The sequence below is a fragment of the Barbatula barbatula genome (genome assembly GCF_947034865.1).
Source record: "Barbatula barbatula genome assembly, chromosome: 23".
NCBI lineage: Eukaryota > Metazoa > Chordata > Actinopteri > Cypriniformes > Nemacheilidae > Barbatula > Barbatula barbatula.
The window spans coordinates 12,120,962-12,136,941 of NC_136786.1; the positions used below are offsets into that span (position 1 = coordinate 12,120,962).

General features: G+C 38.9%; 2 protein-coding genes across 5 annotated transcripts; one reads left to right on the forward strand and one right to left on the reverse strand.

Moving 5' to 3' along the window:
• Positions 1 to 3,692: 3,692 nt before the first annotated feature.
• On the forward strand, positions 3,693 to 7,727 carry ngdn (neuroguidin, EIF4E binding protein). Of its 2 annotated transcripts, XM_079447428.1 has the most exons (12): positions 3,693 to 3,785; positions 4,065 to 4,088; positions 4,323 to 4,382; positions 4,540 to 4,611; positions 4,694 to 4,831; positions 4,957 to 5,041; positions 5,144 to 5,196; positions 5,285 to 5,402; positions 5,889 to 6,063; positions 6,311 to 6,458; positions 7,489 to 7,546; positions 7,621 to 7,727. In XM_079447428.1, exons 2-12 carry the CDS (start codon positions 4,065 to 4,067, stop codon positions 7,638 to 7,640), a joined length of 951 nt encoding a protein of 316 aa, XP_079303554.1. In that variant the 5' UTR covers positions 3,693 to 3,785; the 3' UTR covers positions 7,641 to 7,727. The 2 variants fall into 2 exon arrangements, with proteins under 2 accessions (XP_079303554.1, XP_079303553.1); XM_079447427.1 differs by lacking the exon at positions 3,693 to 3,785 and having other exon boundaries at positions 4,033 to 4,088.
• A 399-nt stretch (positions 7,728 to 8,126) lies between these two features.
• Positions 8,127 to 15,857, reverse strand: pabpn1 (poly(A) binding protein, nuclear 1). Of its 3 annotated transcripts, XR_013786142.1 has the most exons (8): positions 15,359 to 15,857; positions 13,831 to 13,939; positions 13,563 to 13,630; positions 13,326 to 13,432; positions 12,735 to 12,822; positions 12,359 to 12,510; positions 9,421 to 9,664; positions 8,127 to 8,787 (listed from the first exon to the last, which is right to left on the reverse strand). XR_013786142.1 is itself a non-coding variant. In XM_079447430.1 (7 exons), exons 1-7 carry the CDS (start codon positions 15,488 to 15,490, stop codon positions 9,625 to 9,627), a joined length of 696 nt encoding a protein of 231 aa, XP_079303556.1. In that variant the 5' UTR covers positions 15,491 to 15,857; the 3' UTR covers positions 8,127 to 9,624. The 3 variants fall into 3 exon arrangements, 2 of the variants coding, with proteins under 2 accessions (XP_079303556.1, XP_079303555.1); XM_079447430.1 differs by having other exon boundaries at positions 8,127 to 9,664; XM_079447429.1 differs by lacking the exon at positions 9,421 to 9,664 and having other exon boundaries at positions 15,359 to 15,820.
• Between the last annotated feature and the right edge of the window lie 123 nt (positions 15,858 to 15,980).

The following is a 15,980-nucleotide window of genomic DNA, read 5'->3' on the forward strand; positions in this document are numbered from 1 at the left end:
AAGTACTTTTTTTAATCATTTAAAAGGTACAGTGTTTTTTTACATTTCCTGAAAAACAGCCAATTGGGACATCCAGGCTTTTGGAAGGACAGTGATAGGCAAAACAGAGAATTGTGATGATTTATACGGAATAATTGTAATTAAAAAGGTTACAATTAAAAATGGCTTGGTTAGCTTTTGGTTAGATTTGCTAGATTTTCAGATCCTGCTTGGACAATAAGAACATCAGGTTTTGCACAGTTTTATACATTTTGTCAGCAAAAGTGACTGGTGGTGACACCAAAGCCCCAAACAGTGAATTCAATCTAGATTAATTTATAAGTAAGCGTGTTCACTGAAAGTCAATGATAGATTTAGATTCATTGTTTTACAATCAGATCCGCCACACGCAATTGATGGATGAATCATCTAAGCAGTTATCAGCATTTTGTTTGCTCGTGTTAAACTTACTGTTATTTCCTAATAGAGTGACAAGGGAAGTCCCTCATTCATTTACATTAAGCTCAGCTTTGGGTTTGACGATCAGATCAACACACACCCTCTTCCACATTGTTCCACAGTTCCTCAGGAGATGAACTTAAAGCCTAGCCATCCCCACCTGATCCTGATCACCGTGGCCTGAGGGCTTCATTGAAATAACTGGGCTTTAAAGACTCGCTACTTTAAGCTCCTATGCAGTAATTATGCATTCATGTGCGGGTAATTGGCATCCACGAATATGAAATGTTTGGTGGGCCCTTAAACACTGCATCTTTGGATGTCGCCCTTGTTGTCAGACAAAGCCTGGAGGTGTTACCCCATTTCCATCAATTGAGAATGCTGGGAAGAGGTTGAAACGGCCTTGTGTTTACAGTAAACTTAGGGGAAAAAATGCTGAGTGCTACTGAATTGCTCTTCACCCACGTATTAGTATCTGCCCCCCCAACTCCACATCCAGCCATCAATAGCTGGAGTCTTAATTAAACAAGCAGATGCAGAAGTGTCAATCATATACCCAGACAAGATTGTAGCAGCGTAATATATAATGTTCTGGCATTTTGTTCCCCTGACATCACTGTAAGTTCTGGAAATCACGTGAAAGAAATGCAGGCACAATAAAACGTCCACAACATAATATCGCATGTAAATCCACAACATGATACCAAAGAAGGCCATTTTAATGTCTATTTGTATGTATTTTACTAATTTCTTAATATTTACTCAAATATGTTTTTCACTTTTTGCTTCCAGACTTTACATGCAGGTTTTATTTATTTAATTTATAGTAATATATTTCTACTTAAGTTACAAGAGTTATGTCAAAAATTTTCTAAATGTCAGAGATAAAAAGATGATGTTCAATGCGACACTTGGAGAACTAAACATGTTTCTTTTTATATAAACATGTTTAAATACACACATGAAAAATGAAGTATTGGAAAAAATCTGATTTATATGTGAGAAACATCAACAAAAAAAGCATATAATTGTATTTGCTTAACAATCAGGCAAAATAACAAACAAATATTAACTCTCTCTTCTTTATCATTGATATGGGAAAGTGTTGAAAAGGCCAGGAATTATGCATGAATTTCAGCCCTAAATCGAAAGCCTCTTGTGGAAAAAAAGAGCTCAATTCCCACATCTCCACAGGATTTGCTTTGCCTGCATGGTGCCTTTGTTAAAAGCAGTTGTATGTTATCTGAGTAACAGAAACAGCCCTGTAATCCTTTATGTGGCGGCACGCATAACTGTTAAAAGTCCCCTGATAGCCAGTGTGGGGGTGTTCTGTGCGCCATTGTCATTGAGCAGGAGCTCACATAGTGTTACCATTGGGTTCTTTGTAATGTAGCCCGTTTTTTTTTTGCATGAGCATGAGGCCAATCTGCTTGGATTGCTGCGCTTGGTAAGGGGCCTGCGGGTTTTCAATGAGGTCTGTATTTCACTCACTTTCAACTGTTATGCTCCCTAGGTGTTGTGTTATCTTATGTAGGGTCGGCCTAATAAGATATCATCTTAAAGGAAAAGTTGAGTTTCACCCAGCAAACATTCTTACCAAACAGGACTGATTTAAGTGGGTGCACAGAGAGGGAAGCTCTTTACTGGTTCTTTACAGGTAAAATAGACTTTTTAATGCATTTCCCTTTAATCCGGGAGAATAAGAACAAACATTCATTTAGCGGGTGTCACAGAGAGAAATAAAAATAATAGCAATGTCGTTTGATGTTTTTGTGCAGACAAGGGGGGGGGGGTTAGTTTCAGCAGTCACAACATAAAAAAACACTTCTGCACCAGTGGCGATAACAGGGGAGAGAGTGTGTTCGGGAAAGGCTCTGTCATAAGAAGGCTGTGTTTGATTTCCTTTAATAGTTTGAGAGGACCAGACACAAATTCATTAGTGATTCCTGTAAGGGCCATCATGTCAGAAGGTTAACAGGAAGAGCGCCGGCCCTTGGTTCAGCAGTGACTGCCCAAGGCCACACAGAGAGTTTTCGCTCACAGCGAGACACATCTGTCTCTATCTGTTACTTCTCTCAGTCTGTTTGTTCTCTCACCATCAATACTTTATGTTACTATATAAAGGTTTTTTTATTGTGCAAGCTAGTTAGACCATCACCGAACCAGCAATAACCAGCATAATATAGCTGGGGCGAGAATGGAAAAAAGTGGAAGTTCGCATTTGTCTTTCATTACTGAAAGACTTATCTGATCTATTTTCTGAAATCTACTTGACATCCTCTGTATGTTCCATAATAATTTGATCAACATATTTACTTGATGATAATACTGTAATATTGACCTTAATAAACTAGCCTACGTAGCGATATAGCTGCCAGTTTAAAGAATTTAATAGCACTGTGTTATAAATAAGAGCAACGGTCCATCTGTGTTTCTTTCTTGTTCCTTAATTAAAACCTAGAAAATATTTTATTTGTCAGCAGTAATGTATGTTGAAAGCGTTAAAATGATTCAGTTCGACCACAACTGGATACAAAATTATAATAAAGAAATCCTCACACTGTTTTCTTAGACGGACAAAAAGCCTAGTGTCATCACTTGTTTGCAGTTCTGAAAAATGAATGTGTGACTGCACCGATTTCCTCACACTTCACTCGTTGATGCAGAAATGTAATATGGAGTCATGCGCCATCTTCTGGTCAAATTCAAAACTGCAGAAAGTCGACGTTTACTGTAACCATTTTGACCAAATGCCGTACTTTGACGTCATGACCCAATTATTGTTACTACTTTAAAGTACAGCAGTACATTTATTATAGTGATCTATTATTGGTGACATTGCATAGTATTATTTCATTTTCTTTTGATGGTGCTGGCGTTTAATAGGCTAACTTTACCAGGGGCCCGTTTCAATGAGGTTCAACCAACACCGAGTTAAAATGTGAACACTGAGTTGATTTAAACCGAGATGCGAAACTTTAAGTGTTTGGTTTCAGGACAGCTTATCTGAGTTAGTTATATCAACTCTGGGTAGGCTTACCTTGAGTAATGCGCTTGGATCTCCCATATGAGGATTCGCCATGGTAACAGCACCAAAACAAGCAAGATGGCGGCAGAAAGCGCTTGAGAGCTAAGTGGATTTACTAATGTGCTGAAAATGACTGAAGTTAATTAATAGATAAATGAACCAATAAATAAACAAATTAATCAGTAAATGAATACATACATAAGTTAAACAACAGAAATTAAACACAATAGAAACATGTTCTCAGTCCTTATCAGTGCTCTAGTGATGATACGATGTCTCACATGGGAAGAAGAGGATTAAGTCCTGCGTAAACAAAAATGTATTGTGTGTTATATTTTATGTAAGAAAAGCTTGGAAAGGTTTCGTACCGGTTAACAAATAAATTAACTTCTTAAATGCAATCGATCTTTTAAAATGCATTAAAAAAATAAACCATACGAAAAATATTTGAATATATTTTGATTTAAAACTTAATTGAGCAAATATAGTGCGCTGTGTTAAATTATTGAACATATGATAATTATCGCAAGACTTTTATTTGAATATTCACTCTGAGTTTTGTCCTCACGTCCCATCCGTATTAAATTGGTGATTCAAGATGGCGGCCACCGCAGTTGGAAACGTGAGTTATTCTGTACTTGCAAAGAAAATATTATTAACTTGGTTTAGACGTAGAAATGTCAAAATTGCGTGAGGATGCTATTGTGGGCTGTTTAATTGTAAATTATGTGTTTGGAAGCAAATAAATAGCACAAGCGATACATTTGTACATCGGCTACCATGTAAGCTGCTCTGCTACATTGTGTAAAGTTAGATTTTCTTCCAAATATTTACCCGGCGTGTTCATGTTTTGTAGGATCTTATTGACAATGACCTTCCTACTGCAGTGCGTCTACTAAACAGTCTCACAGAACAGGTTTGTACATTTACAGACCCTGTAAATTTGCTTGAAAAAAGCTTTATAGACATGTCCTCTTATGGTTAGTAAGTTATCTATGCGTAGCTGCTTGCTGTACCAAGATAAGAATAGTAAGGTGTGTGTTGTCATGGTGAAAGATACAGTTTTATTTCAGGTGGCATCCGTTACTAGTCATGTCCGGGAGCTGATAACAAAGGTCCGAGAGAAGGCGTTTCAAACATCTAAGGTATTTTTCTATAATAATTAAAAAAACCGGTACAGCTGAAAAAATAACTTAAACTTGACAATTATGTTTGTCTTTTCTCTAGGGGTTGTCTTTTCTTGACTTGAGATATCAGCTTTTACTGTTTTACCTGCAAGATGTGACTCATTTGATCAGTTTAAAAACAGAGGGAGAAAGTCTCAAGGACAACAGCCCCATTTACAGGCTGGTCACCATTAGAACGGTAAGAAACGAAGTCCATCGTGTGAAAACAATGAAATACTTTGTGGGATATTAGACTGGACTGGAATGCTAAATGTTACATACATTAAGTATTATTCGCGCACTCTTTCTCTCTGTTTTGTGTAGGTACTGGAAAAAATGCGGCCCTTGGATCAAAAGCTGAAATATCAGATTGATAAATTAATGCGGACAGCGGTGACAGGCAGCCTCTGTTAGTGTTTTTATTCTGACAATGCAGTACTGGACTTTGACGTTTTTGTAATTGCCAGATGTATTAAGATCTACAATCTCTGACAAAGTTTTTTTTTTCCAGCTGACAATGACCCTCTACACTTCCGTCCTAATCCTCAGAATATGAGCAGCAAGGTAAAGCTCTTATGCCAATAAACAGGTAATCTACTTGAATGAAAATTCTGAACTAAACCTGAATGCCAATTATGTATTGCTTATCCAGCTTAGTGAATCTGAGGAATCATTTGATGAGGATGGAGAAGAAAAAACGAAGGATTCTGGGGATAAAGAACCTCTAGCCAAGAAATACGTTCCTCCTCGAATTGCTCCAATGCATTATGGTGTGTTGTTCAATTTGATACTGCTTCATTATAATACACAGTTACACACAAAGGCTTTTTCAGACTGCATTCACAAAAATAATTTTGTTTTAGCTGTTCACACTTTCATTTTCTAAATGATGAAATCAGAATGTTCTGACAGTCAATAAAATACTTTCTCATACACCATTTGAAAGATGCTGTCAGTTTGGAAATACAAGACAAAAATATAGCCAATACTCATGTTTCAGGACATGCCAGATTAATCAGATTTTAAAACTAAGTTCTTGTGTTTTTACTGTTGTGAAAAATACCTAATTTGAGTCACAGATACACTGGGGAAAAACTGACTGCCTACCCAAAATGAATAATCGCACATAAAAATCTAATTGGGGTTTTACCCCTTCTTTGTTTCACTCTTTAAAACTTCATGCCATTAAGCCGTTAAATACATATAGTTTTATTAATGGTTAATGTTCATTCCTGAACTCTCCCCACTGTACTTAGATGGAGATATGACGGAAGCAGACAGGCAAAAGGATCTGGTAGATAAACGGAGGAAAGCAGCACTCCGCAGTTCTGTCATCCAGGAGCTCAGGCAGCAATACAGCGACGCTCCTGAAGAGATCAGAGACCGCAGAGACTTCCAGACTGACCGTGAGCTTAAGGAAGATCAATACAGGTATAAACTGTAAAGGGTCATGTAAAGACATGAATGAGCTGACAAGTTTAATTTTCTTCTGTTCCTATGTCCACTTTTAAGGGCAGCTGCTGTTGTTTTGTGCTTAGTGTAATCAATTAGATATATATCAGATAATAATATGGAGTTCAGTGCAGACTACAGTAAATAACATCAATTACTCAGTAAATATGCACTAAAAATGTTATATGGCACTGACTTATTGCCTTTGGAAAATGTATCTCAAAAGGAAAAACTATGAGGAGTCCATGATGATCCGTCTGAACATGACACGTGAGCAGAAGCAAAGGAAGAGGAGGTTGATGGGAATGTCATCACAGCTGAATAACATTGCACAATTTGGTGACATCACAGCTCTGACAGGTGGAGAAGCACAGGTGAGCTGGACTGGCATCGTTCTGCATGTCTTTTGAGAATTCTACTTGTTACTGTGACAATTTATACCTGCATTTATTCAATAGATTAAACGTATATGGGTTATTCCTACAAAGTGGTAACTTTGAATTTTTTAAAAACTTTGCTTCATCTTAAAACGTGTATGTTAGAGGTTTTGAAATGAATACAGGTCAAGCTCAAGCACTTAAACTGCATCATTTATTGAAACATTTTACTGACAAAAGTTACTGCTCCCGTTATACATTTTTTATAATTTCTTCCCTTATGTGCCTCTAATCTTGTCATTTTTGTGATACCTTATTGAAATATAACACTGAAACTAACATTATACAGCAGAGGCCTATTGCAGAAAGCCGGCTTTGGTTTATACCCAGATAATCAGCATTAAGTTTAGGCATAATCCTGAGTTTGGCCTCAAGAAGGTGGATTGATTTGAGCGGGTTTCGTCGCCATGTTAATTTACGTCACACGGCTAACCTGCCTTGGGGCAGGTTTTATTCTGGGTTAGTGATCGCAAACCAAAACTGTACCAATTAGCTCTGAGCAAAGCGACAGTGAAGCAACTCCCCTTGTATTTCACCCCAAAAAAGTTTATTGATATGATGGGAAAGCATTTAAATTAATGTAACTAACTATACTGAGCATATAAATGCAAGCTTCCTTTTATAAACCTTTATAAATGAAGCAACAGTGTTTTCATTTGACCTTATTGTTAACCTATAAAAAATATTAATCCAGTTGAATCACTTGCTTTGATATTTTTCAAACTTTCACTATTGCAGTGTTTATTCCTGCCTGGTAAATGTTTAATTCATACCCAGAAAAGCACTATATAAATGTAATAATAGTTTGGTCATTCATACAATTCTAGAACTTAACCTACTTTAAAAGATCAGTGTTTCATTAATTATTTCCAGGTTGAAGTGGAAATAGAATTTCTGAAAGCATGCAAAGTCCTCCAAAAAGGCAGACATGATCAACCTCACTGAATGCTTTCCATATTTTTTGTAGGATATTGATCGTCCTAAATCCAAGAAAAAGAAAATTAGCAAGAACTCTAAAAAGAAAGGTATGTTTAATTTTCTATTTAAATATGCATTAAAAAAAAGAAAATTGCTTGAACGTGTTTTTTTCTCTCTCTAGGGTTCAGGAAACACAAGTAGAATACCTGATATCAAGGAACAAAATCTGAGATGAAGATAATGGTTTGTAACGGACTTCCAAATAAATTTGACATCTTTGTAATTTTATCTATCGAGTCTTATTTCTGCTCTACACTGCAAATCCTTTTGAACAGCTTTGTTAAATCATTATGCATTGATTATGCATCCTCATTTAGAAAAAAAACCCTCAGAGGTCATTAAAGGAAACTATAAAGTCGTGTAGGAATTTTCCTAAAACTTGTGGGACATAGGTTTATGATCACACAAACCAATTAAGTGCACATCATGAATGCGCTGATACGTCCACTGTCACTTTTAGACTGCAGTTTGAGCAAAGTCAGCTTCTGGGCAGACCAATGCCAGACTAGAAACACAAATTATTTCTCATTACTCATTTGGCGTCACAGATATCAGACAATTCCGTTTTAAGTTCTAGCACTTGTTGTGTGTCCACAACCACCCCGGCAAAAATACAAGACACTTAAAGAAATTTTTACACAATGTCTTTTATTTTTTTTTCTAATTACAGACTCATGGGTTAAAAATAAAATAAAAAAGGAAAACATCTTTTCGCTTTTCTTCCACACCCCACTTTCCCCATCTGGAAAAAGGAAAAGAAACACACAAAACCTTGCCGCACAAATCCCCCTCCCTTCCCTGAAATAAAAGCTCCGAACCCCTCCATAAGTAACCGATACCTGCAGCCCACGCATTAGTGCTCCATCGGGCCCTAACTGCACCGTGCACTGAGAAAGACAAGGCCCTAGAAGAACCCTCCCCTTCAATGTCTTTCTGGTCCTTCCTCTCTCACTCACTAGCAATTTAAGCAGCCACTGCTCTATCATGGCTCTGCCTTCATGACATAAATGTGTGTTCTGAATGTGTGCGGTGTATGCGCTGTGTGTGTCTGTGTTAACATGGGCCTGGTGCATCTCAGTATGATCATGTTATTAAAGCTCAGCGCTTGTTATTGTAATAAATGCCTCCCGCTGTGGGCCGGTGGTCACCCTGTCCCCCACCCCCCCACACAGAGAGGATCGGGTGAGTGTGCATAGCGGGAGCAGATAGAGACAGAGACGCCGCCGAGACAGTAGGGGGTGCTGCGGCCACGGGAGGAGGGGTAGTCAGCCTCCACTGGTCTTGAAACCTGAAACGACAAGAAGTGGTCTAATACAAAGAGAGAGCAAGAGAGGGGATGGGGGAGCATTAGGAACAGAGGAAGAAAAAGATGAACGGGAATGGTGTATGGCAACATGAGACGGAAAAAGTTTAGAAAGAACAAAAAAAAAAAAGAAAAAACAACAACAGATCTCAAGATCTCAGGCCATGCCATAGTACAATAGTCGTATGATGTGGAAGATGGTTCAAGACAATAAAACTTAAAAACCATGGTGAACTATTATCCACTGGCGAATTACCGCAGGTAAAGGTGGTAATGCGAGTGAGGGATGAACGGGAAAGAAACCAGTGCTTGGGGAAAGGGATTCCAGAGAGCACAGACAAATAATAGAAACTGATTCTCAAATAGCACAACTTAGTGAAAACAACAACATTCTTCTACTGGAACTTTTACATTTTCACGGTACAATCATTAAAAAAAAAAGTTAACATTGTTTTTTCAGTTTGCACATCTTGAGTGCAAACATGAAGGGGGCTGTTTGGTGAGAGAAATCACAGCCAGACAAAAGGACACATCTGCAGCCTGAGATTACATCATCATCATCATCTCAAATTTAAACAAATGCCATCAAATCTCCCCAACGGCCATATTGTACCTTACCAGGGTGATCGCACCACCTCCACACGCACACACAATCGCACACTGCGGCCAGTCAGTCTGTCTTTCCAGGAGATGCTCTTTTTTCTTTTTGTTTTATTTTTTCTTTTTTTCTTCTTTTTTCCTTCCTTTTTTGAGAGGGATCTTTATTCATTTCTATGGGGACATGAGGTGATAATAAAGGGGGTTCATAGGGGTAGGGAAGTATTAGTAAGGGGAGTACCACGATGTTGCTCGCCCTCGGCCCCTGGAAAAGAGAGAGAAAAAGAGGGTGAGTTCTTTTTTTGTGGTTGGTTTAAGACGAAGGACACCAATTTTTGGGTATGGTGCGTGTTTGCAACTATGTATGATATACATTTTTACGTTATTTAACGGGCCTTCCAACTTTGAGGACAGAATGAAGGGTTATGCATAAAATAATTTTCACTCATGTTTCAGGTATACACATATTCAAAGTACGAAACGCAATGTATACCCCCTGACTGAAAGAGTGATTAATGCAACAATATATAGGTATCCAGTGCAGTATACAATTTAATATAAAGGGAAGCTGAGGAAGATTATCCAACAGCAAAATGTGTGTGCATTAATTCTATTCAAGCTTTATAGGGTCTAGTGTCCAGTGTAGGGGATAGTGAAAGCAGTCTCTCCCTCTTTCTCTCTTTCTCTGTAAGGGCAGCTCCTGAGGTCTCTGTAAGGGAGAGATTGTGGGGACATAAACACTCAAACACACACACACACACATACAATAACAATCACAGAACACACCAATCAGACACACACAAATATACACGGGCATTCATTCAAGCAGCCAGTGGCGCTCCATGACTTCATATCATTCTCACGCAACCTACTCCAAGAAAAGCCTGTGTACTCTATGGCACAGAAACTTTGTTACTGTTTGGATACTAATATGGTCAATATCAGGCTGCAGGAATGAACCCTCCATTCTGGAAGTGAATACATTGTTATTCATGCAAGAGGAGTGACAATGAGATAAAAATGGCCTTTTAGAACCATACCTTCCTCCTAAATAAAACACACACTTGCCTGTTTTCAAATTATTCTGAGCTGTGCTTGACATCAGTACCATGCATTAAAACAGCAGGCTCATTATCATAAACAAAGTGTAATTTGTAAACTAAATCAAGGCTGTTAATAAAAAGAAAATTTAGTTAATCCCACGGTTAACTATTAAAAAAAATCAAATTAGCCTGTTGATTATGATCAAGGTGTCTTCAATGATTCCATCCAAAGACCAACGGGTAGTGTGTGGCCAAAAAAATCTTATTTGGAATCCAAACTGTCGCAAAACCTTGTAAGGTGCCTGGTAGTATGTTATCTGTGTAATTCTCAATTTACCTCAACTCAAGTGTTTTGCAATTTCTTGCTAATAAGATTTCCTGTGGCTTAGTGGTAAGAGCATTGGATTAACAACGCAAGGTTGTGGGTATGATCCCAGGTGATTGCACATACCTATGTATAAATGTATATGATTATGCTATGCAAGTCGCTTTGGATAAAAGCGTCTGCTAAATGTAATAATCTTACACCGCAGGATGAACAACGGATGGAGATGACCATGACCTGGCATGTGTTTAATGGTTTTGACAATTCTTCCTCAGATTTCCTTGTAACATTATGACACACAGGAGTTTGTACAGAGAGTGCACATTACAAAGTAGTCTCTTCGGTCTCTCTCATAACATCAAAGTTCCGGTATAAAAGATAAAGCCGTATTGGGTGGGAAAGGAAAAAAAAAGTTCACAGTGAATATCGATTCAATCTGCTAGCGATTCGAATAGATTCACAAATGTCAAAAATCTATTTTATAAACGTCACCAAATATATTAACGTGACATCTTTGGAACAAATAAGTCTGAACTCAAATGCAAGAGCAGTGGAGCACTCAGACCTTTAAAGTAACACGAGAAAGCCAGATACATTCGCCCTGTAGAACTTAACTGCAAGATACATTTTTTATCTTGCATATTTTGTCTTGCATAAGCATTTTGTTGGCCAGACGGACACGCTGGGTTCTCTGCATGAGACTAATACAAGAATATTGGTGAAATAACCGCTCTTAATGCATGTGTATAATGATTTTGTCATTGTCATCAATGCGTGGAAGTGGCTGTCATTTAACATAGAGCACTGATGTGTCACATTTAATTACTATTATGTACTTGTTTGATCTCTGACAGTAGAATCCGTCAATGAGAATGGCTTTACTAGGCACTCAGTTGTATTAAATTACAATATGTGATAGTTCTAAGAGTTGAAGCCAAAGTACCAACACTAGTCTGACTCTTAAATATGCTAATTAGTACATCAAGAATCGATATGTGAGGGACAAAACGATTCCCACCCCTAGAAGGCAGACTTCATACACTAAAGAATAAAGTGTACTTTAAGAGAATCATAAATGCTTTAAAGGTAAGAAGCAAAAACTTGAACAAAAAGAAAATTAAAAACATGAACAAAACAATAGGAAAAAAGCTCTCTGGATATCAAAGTAATTGCATGCTGTTATAACACAGTCCTGTTGTTAACACAATTATAAGACATGGCAAAAATACTTTTAACCTTGAGTTTCATTTTGAAAAACATATCAACCAACAAAAAAGTGACTTTTAATATAAACTTTAAAGCCCACATTTGTTCACGTAAGTGCTACAACCTCTTTTTGGAAGACATTTTCATGCGTAATTTTGCCGTGAACAGAAATCTGCTTTCTGGAGGATCTACATGATCACTCTCTCTTTAATAAACTTGTCTTTAATCAAATTGCTAAATATGAGGGCCTTGTGAATACTGGCCAACTACTATTAACCATAATATCATATTCTGTCTCCCCTCACAGTTTCACATCAGCACTCTCTGTCAAAATAAAACCTGTGTGTCAGGGAATGTGAAGTGTGTGGGATGCCGTGGCACTCACCTGAAGGCCCGTCCTCTGCCTCTGGGGGGTGTGTACCCACTGTAGTAGCGTGCTCTGGATGAGAAGTTTCCTCCCCGTGAGCGGAAACGAGCACGTGGAAAACCACGGTCTGTGGTGCTTATGCCAGGACGATTCGTTCTCTTGGCGCCAACCTTTAAGAAACAGACAGAAAATATATATATAGAAATTGTAAGTAATATTTCCCCTCCTTTATAAACCACTTGAGCAAATCCTTTTCAGACTTCAAGTGGGAAAAAATATTTCACCAACTAAAACCAAAGTTAAACCTTAAAAAAACTATTTTAAACCTTTGGGAACGGACATCTACGCAGACTTCATGGCTATTAGCAAATAAGCATGAAATGTGTCGTCTCACCTTTATTTGCCTTCCTCTGAATAAAGACTCATCCAGTGCCATTGCCGTCCTAACAGATTCCTTGTCTGCAAACTCTATATATGCAAACCTGAAAAATATAGAGATTTGTTTAATCAAATGCAAAAGGACCAAAAAAAGTTGATTACTATGAAGTTAATATCTAGAAACACACATCCAGAATTCAGACACCTTTAGATTAGAATATACTGTAAAATACTCACTGTTCAAAAGCAGCTGTGATTAAAGCATTATCAAGTGTTACACCACGTTATTAAAACGCAAATGTGTTATTAGGAATTGAAATTATTAATAGGAACAGTATGGGGAACCAGATTAATGCAGCGCCAGAGAACAGTCTCACACCTACTATATACTGAATGCTTAGCTGCCCTATTTATATATACAAGTGTAAAAACTGTACAAAAATCACTGCCAACACTTCAAAACTATCCATTTGTCATGACTACAGTTCAGTCTGTGGAAACAAGTGATGCATCACTGAATTCAAATCGGTTGCACCTATTCTTAGCAGCCACTCAACTGCACAGAAAGAACATTAAGTTAATTGTATTAATGTATTATATTAGTTACCCTTTAGGATGTCCGGTAAATTTGTCACACAAGATGGTGACTCTGTTTACAGAGCCACAGCCATGGAAATGTGCCTCTAACTCTTCTGCTGTTGCACCGTAATCCACCTGCAACAAAGACATTACCATCATTGGTAGTCATCATTCATTTAAAACAAAGGCAATTATAAAGAGATAAATATATAAATATGACTTGTGACTGATTATTAACAAACACTATGTGAATAAAGAAACGTACATTCCCGACGTAAATAGACCGCCCATCAGCTTCCATCTTTTCTTCAATAGACATGATGACAGGACCGGCTGTAAATAGAGAAATCGATCAACAATGTAAGACTTTATGCAGAAATTTGCAACCAAAACACTGGACAGTTAAATGGCCGAAATCTAGGTTATGTTCTTTCCTAGGCAAATCAGGACTGTCTGTTCTGCAATGTGCTCTCCTTTCCTTATCCTTGTGCCTTAATATCCCTCATTCAATCCATCCATCCAGTCACACTTACCAGGTGGAGGACTGAGGTTCATTTGTTTTTCCACCTCGTTCTGTAGCTCCTTCAATTTCTCTGCCTCCTCCTCCATCTCTCTCACCCTGGCTTTTATTGCCTCCAGCTCCTGAAAAGCCCAAAATAAAAAAAACAATATAATCAAGATATATAGTACACATTTAATGAATACTTTAATATGTAAATACTAGGCGTCAAATTCAATCCATAGGTTTGCCAGAATGCCCATGTATTCACTTTTCTCAGCACTGATCATGGACATAGCATGAACATGCCATTCGTTGCTTTTCAACACAGACTGTCCATTCAGCAAGACGCCACTGCAACACATTTGTGGATGTTAAAGACAGAGCCACCCCCTAAGCATGAAGCCATCAATGTACACATGACCGAGCAAACACACTTTCTGTGTGCGTTCACGCGCACAGATTCGACAGTGCTGCATTGCAGGGCAGTGGGCAGAGTCGCCATCGAGCCCGTCTAAAGTAACACTGCACGCATGTGACGGTCCCTTTTACGCAGTTGAATCCATTTTTGTATACAACATTATGCACGATATTAGTATACGCATGTAATCAATAGTACATCCAACCGTATGCAAGCAATCTAACGATTGAACACCTCCACTAATATAGCATCATTTTGCGATTAAATAAATGAGACGTGCATGCAGCATGTCAATTCGCGACCTACTCTCGCTCCAGTAATGTCAGTGTGTATTGGAAAAGAGATGGACCAGCCCAACCTCAATGCACCGCACCCATGGAAACAAGCACACCGTCTCCATCCCAAAATCGCAAAGCATTTTCATGCATGCATCGCTAAATTATAGTATCGCGGTATACACTTGCCAGGCAAAACTATGGTAACGTTAGATGCTGTAAACCGAAACCTCAACGGTTTACGTTTGTAAGCAAATCGAAGCTTTTCAAAAACTAATAATTAACCGCATTTTTATAAGCGATACATTTCGCTGTAAGAGTTAATTCAATATCAAAGGCCAAAAACGACCCGCGTCTCAACACGAAGTCACCAAAACGACTTACTTTTGCTCACCAAAAACGCAGTTACTGTCAACGTCTAACATCACCGATAATAAAAGAGGCGTGTTTACCGTGAGCCGTCTGCTTTTCTCCGGATGGACCCACACTGCAGCGGCTAATGACGGCCTATATCCTACCCTCGCCCCTGTCTCTTACATCTCCCGTCTCGCATTTTTTGCGATGAAAATATTTCCCCGCTAGGTCGACAGATCTGGCGCAGAGGAACCCAAACCGATGTTGCGCCAACATGGCGGCCAGCACCACGCATGTCACTCGCTAATCTTACTGCACTGCGTGAGCCACAATGGCGGACAAACCGACCTGGCGAAACTGGTTTCGCGTTCACATGACTATTGGGGTCTCAAATTGGAATGTACATATTTATTTTAATGCTAAATTAACGTAAAATGTAATGTTGAGTTTTCCTCCGGCGCTGGGCACAAAAGCAAAACTGAATGTTAAAGTATACTACGTCCTTCACTTACCGGATCTTCAATAGCGGCCTCACCCTCGTCTAATCCTGGTTCCTCCTCGACGCCTGGGTCTTCAAGTTCTGAGTGACCCGGGTCAGAGTCCAGCAGAGACTCCTCTGCCAGTCCGTTACCGAACTCCGCCATCGCCTAGTTTACGGTGGTCCTTCGCGCCTCGTGGCTCTACGACAGGCCGCGACTCTCACGGGGGGAGCGCTAGAGAGGGACAGGGGAGGGAGTAAAAACGGCGGAAAACGCCGCTCACTAAAGTTAAAAAGGGAATAAAAGCCCGCCTAGTTCCTTCTGGTGGTACACCGTGTTTTCTAGCGGAGAAAATTCACTCTCTTCCCGAATGTAAATAGATTGCGGTTAGTCAACAGCTTGCAACCGTCTTACAACTCTATTTACAATTAACGACAATTTCAAAAAAGCGACTGGGTATTCTTCGCGAGAGCTCGTGTGTTTCAGAACAGAAATGGAAGCCGTAGGCGGGAATTCAGGGCACTGCAGGCGCACTTCCGAGAGGTGATTGGACGATTTCGTCGTTTAGCCGCGCCTCCTACACATATCGAGGTCTGCGATTGGAGTATTATTAAGGGCATTTCCCTGCACTCACTACGTAGACTCTACAACAGCG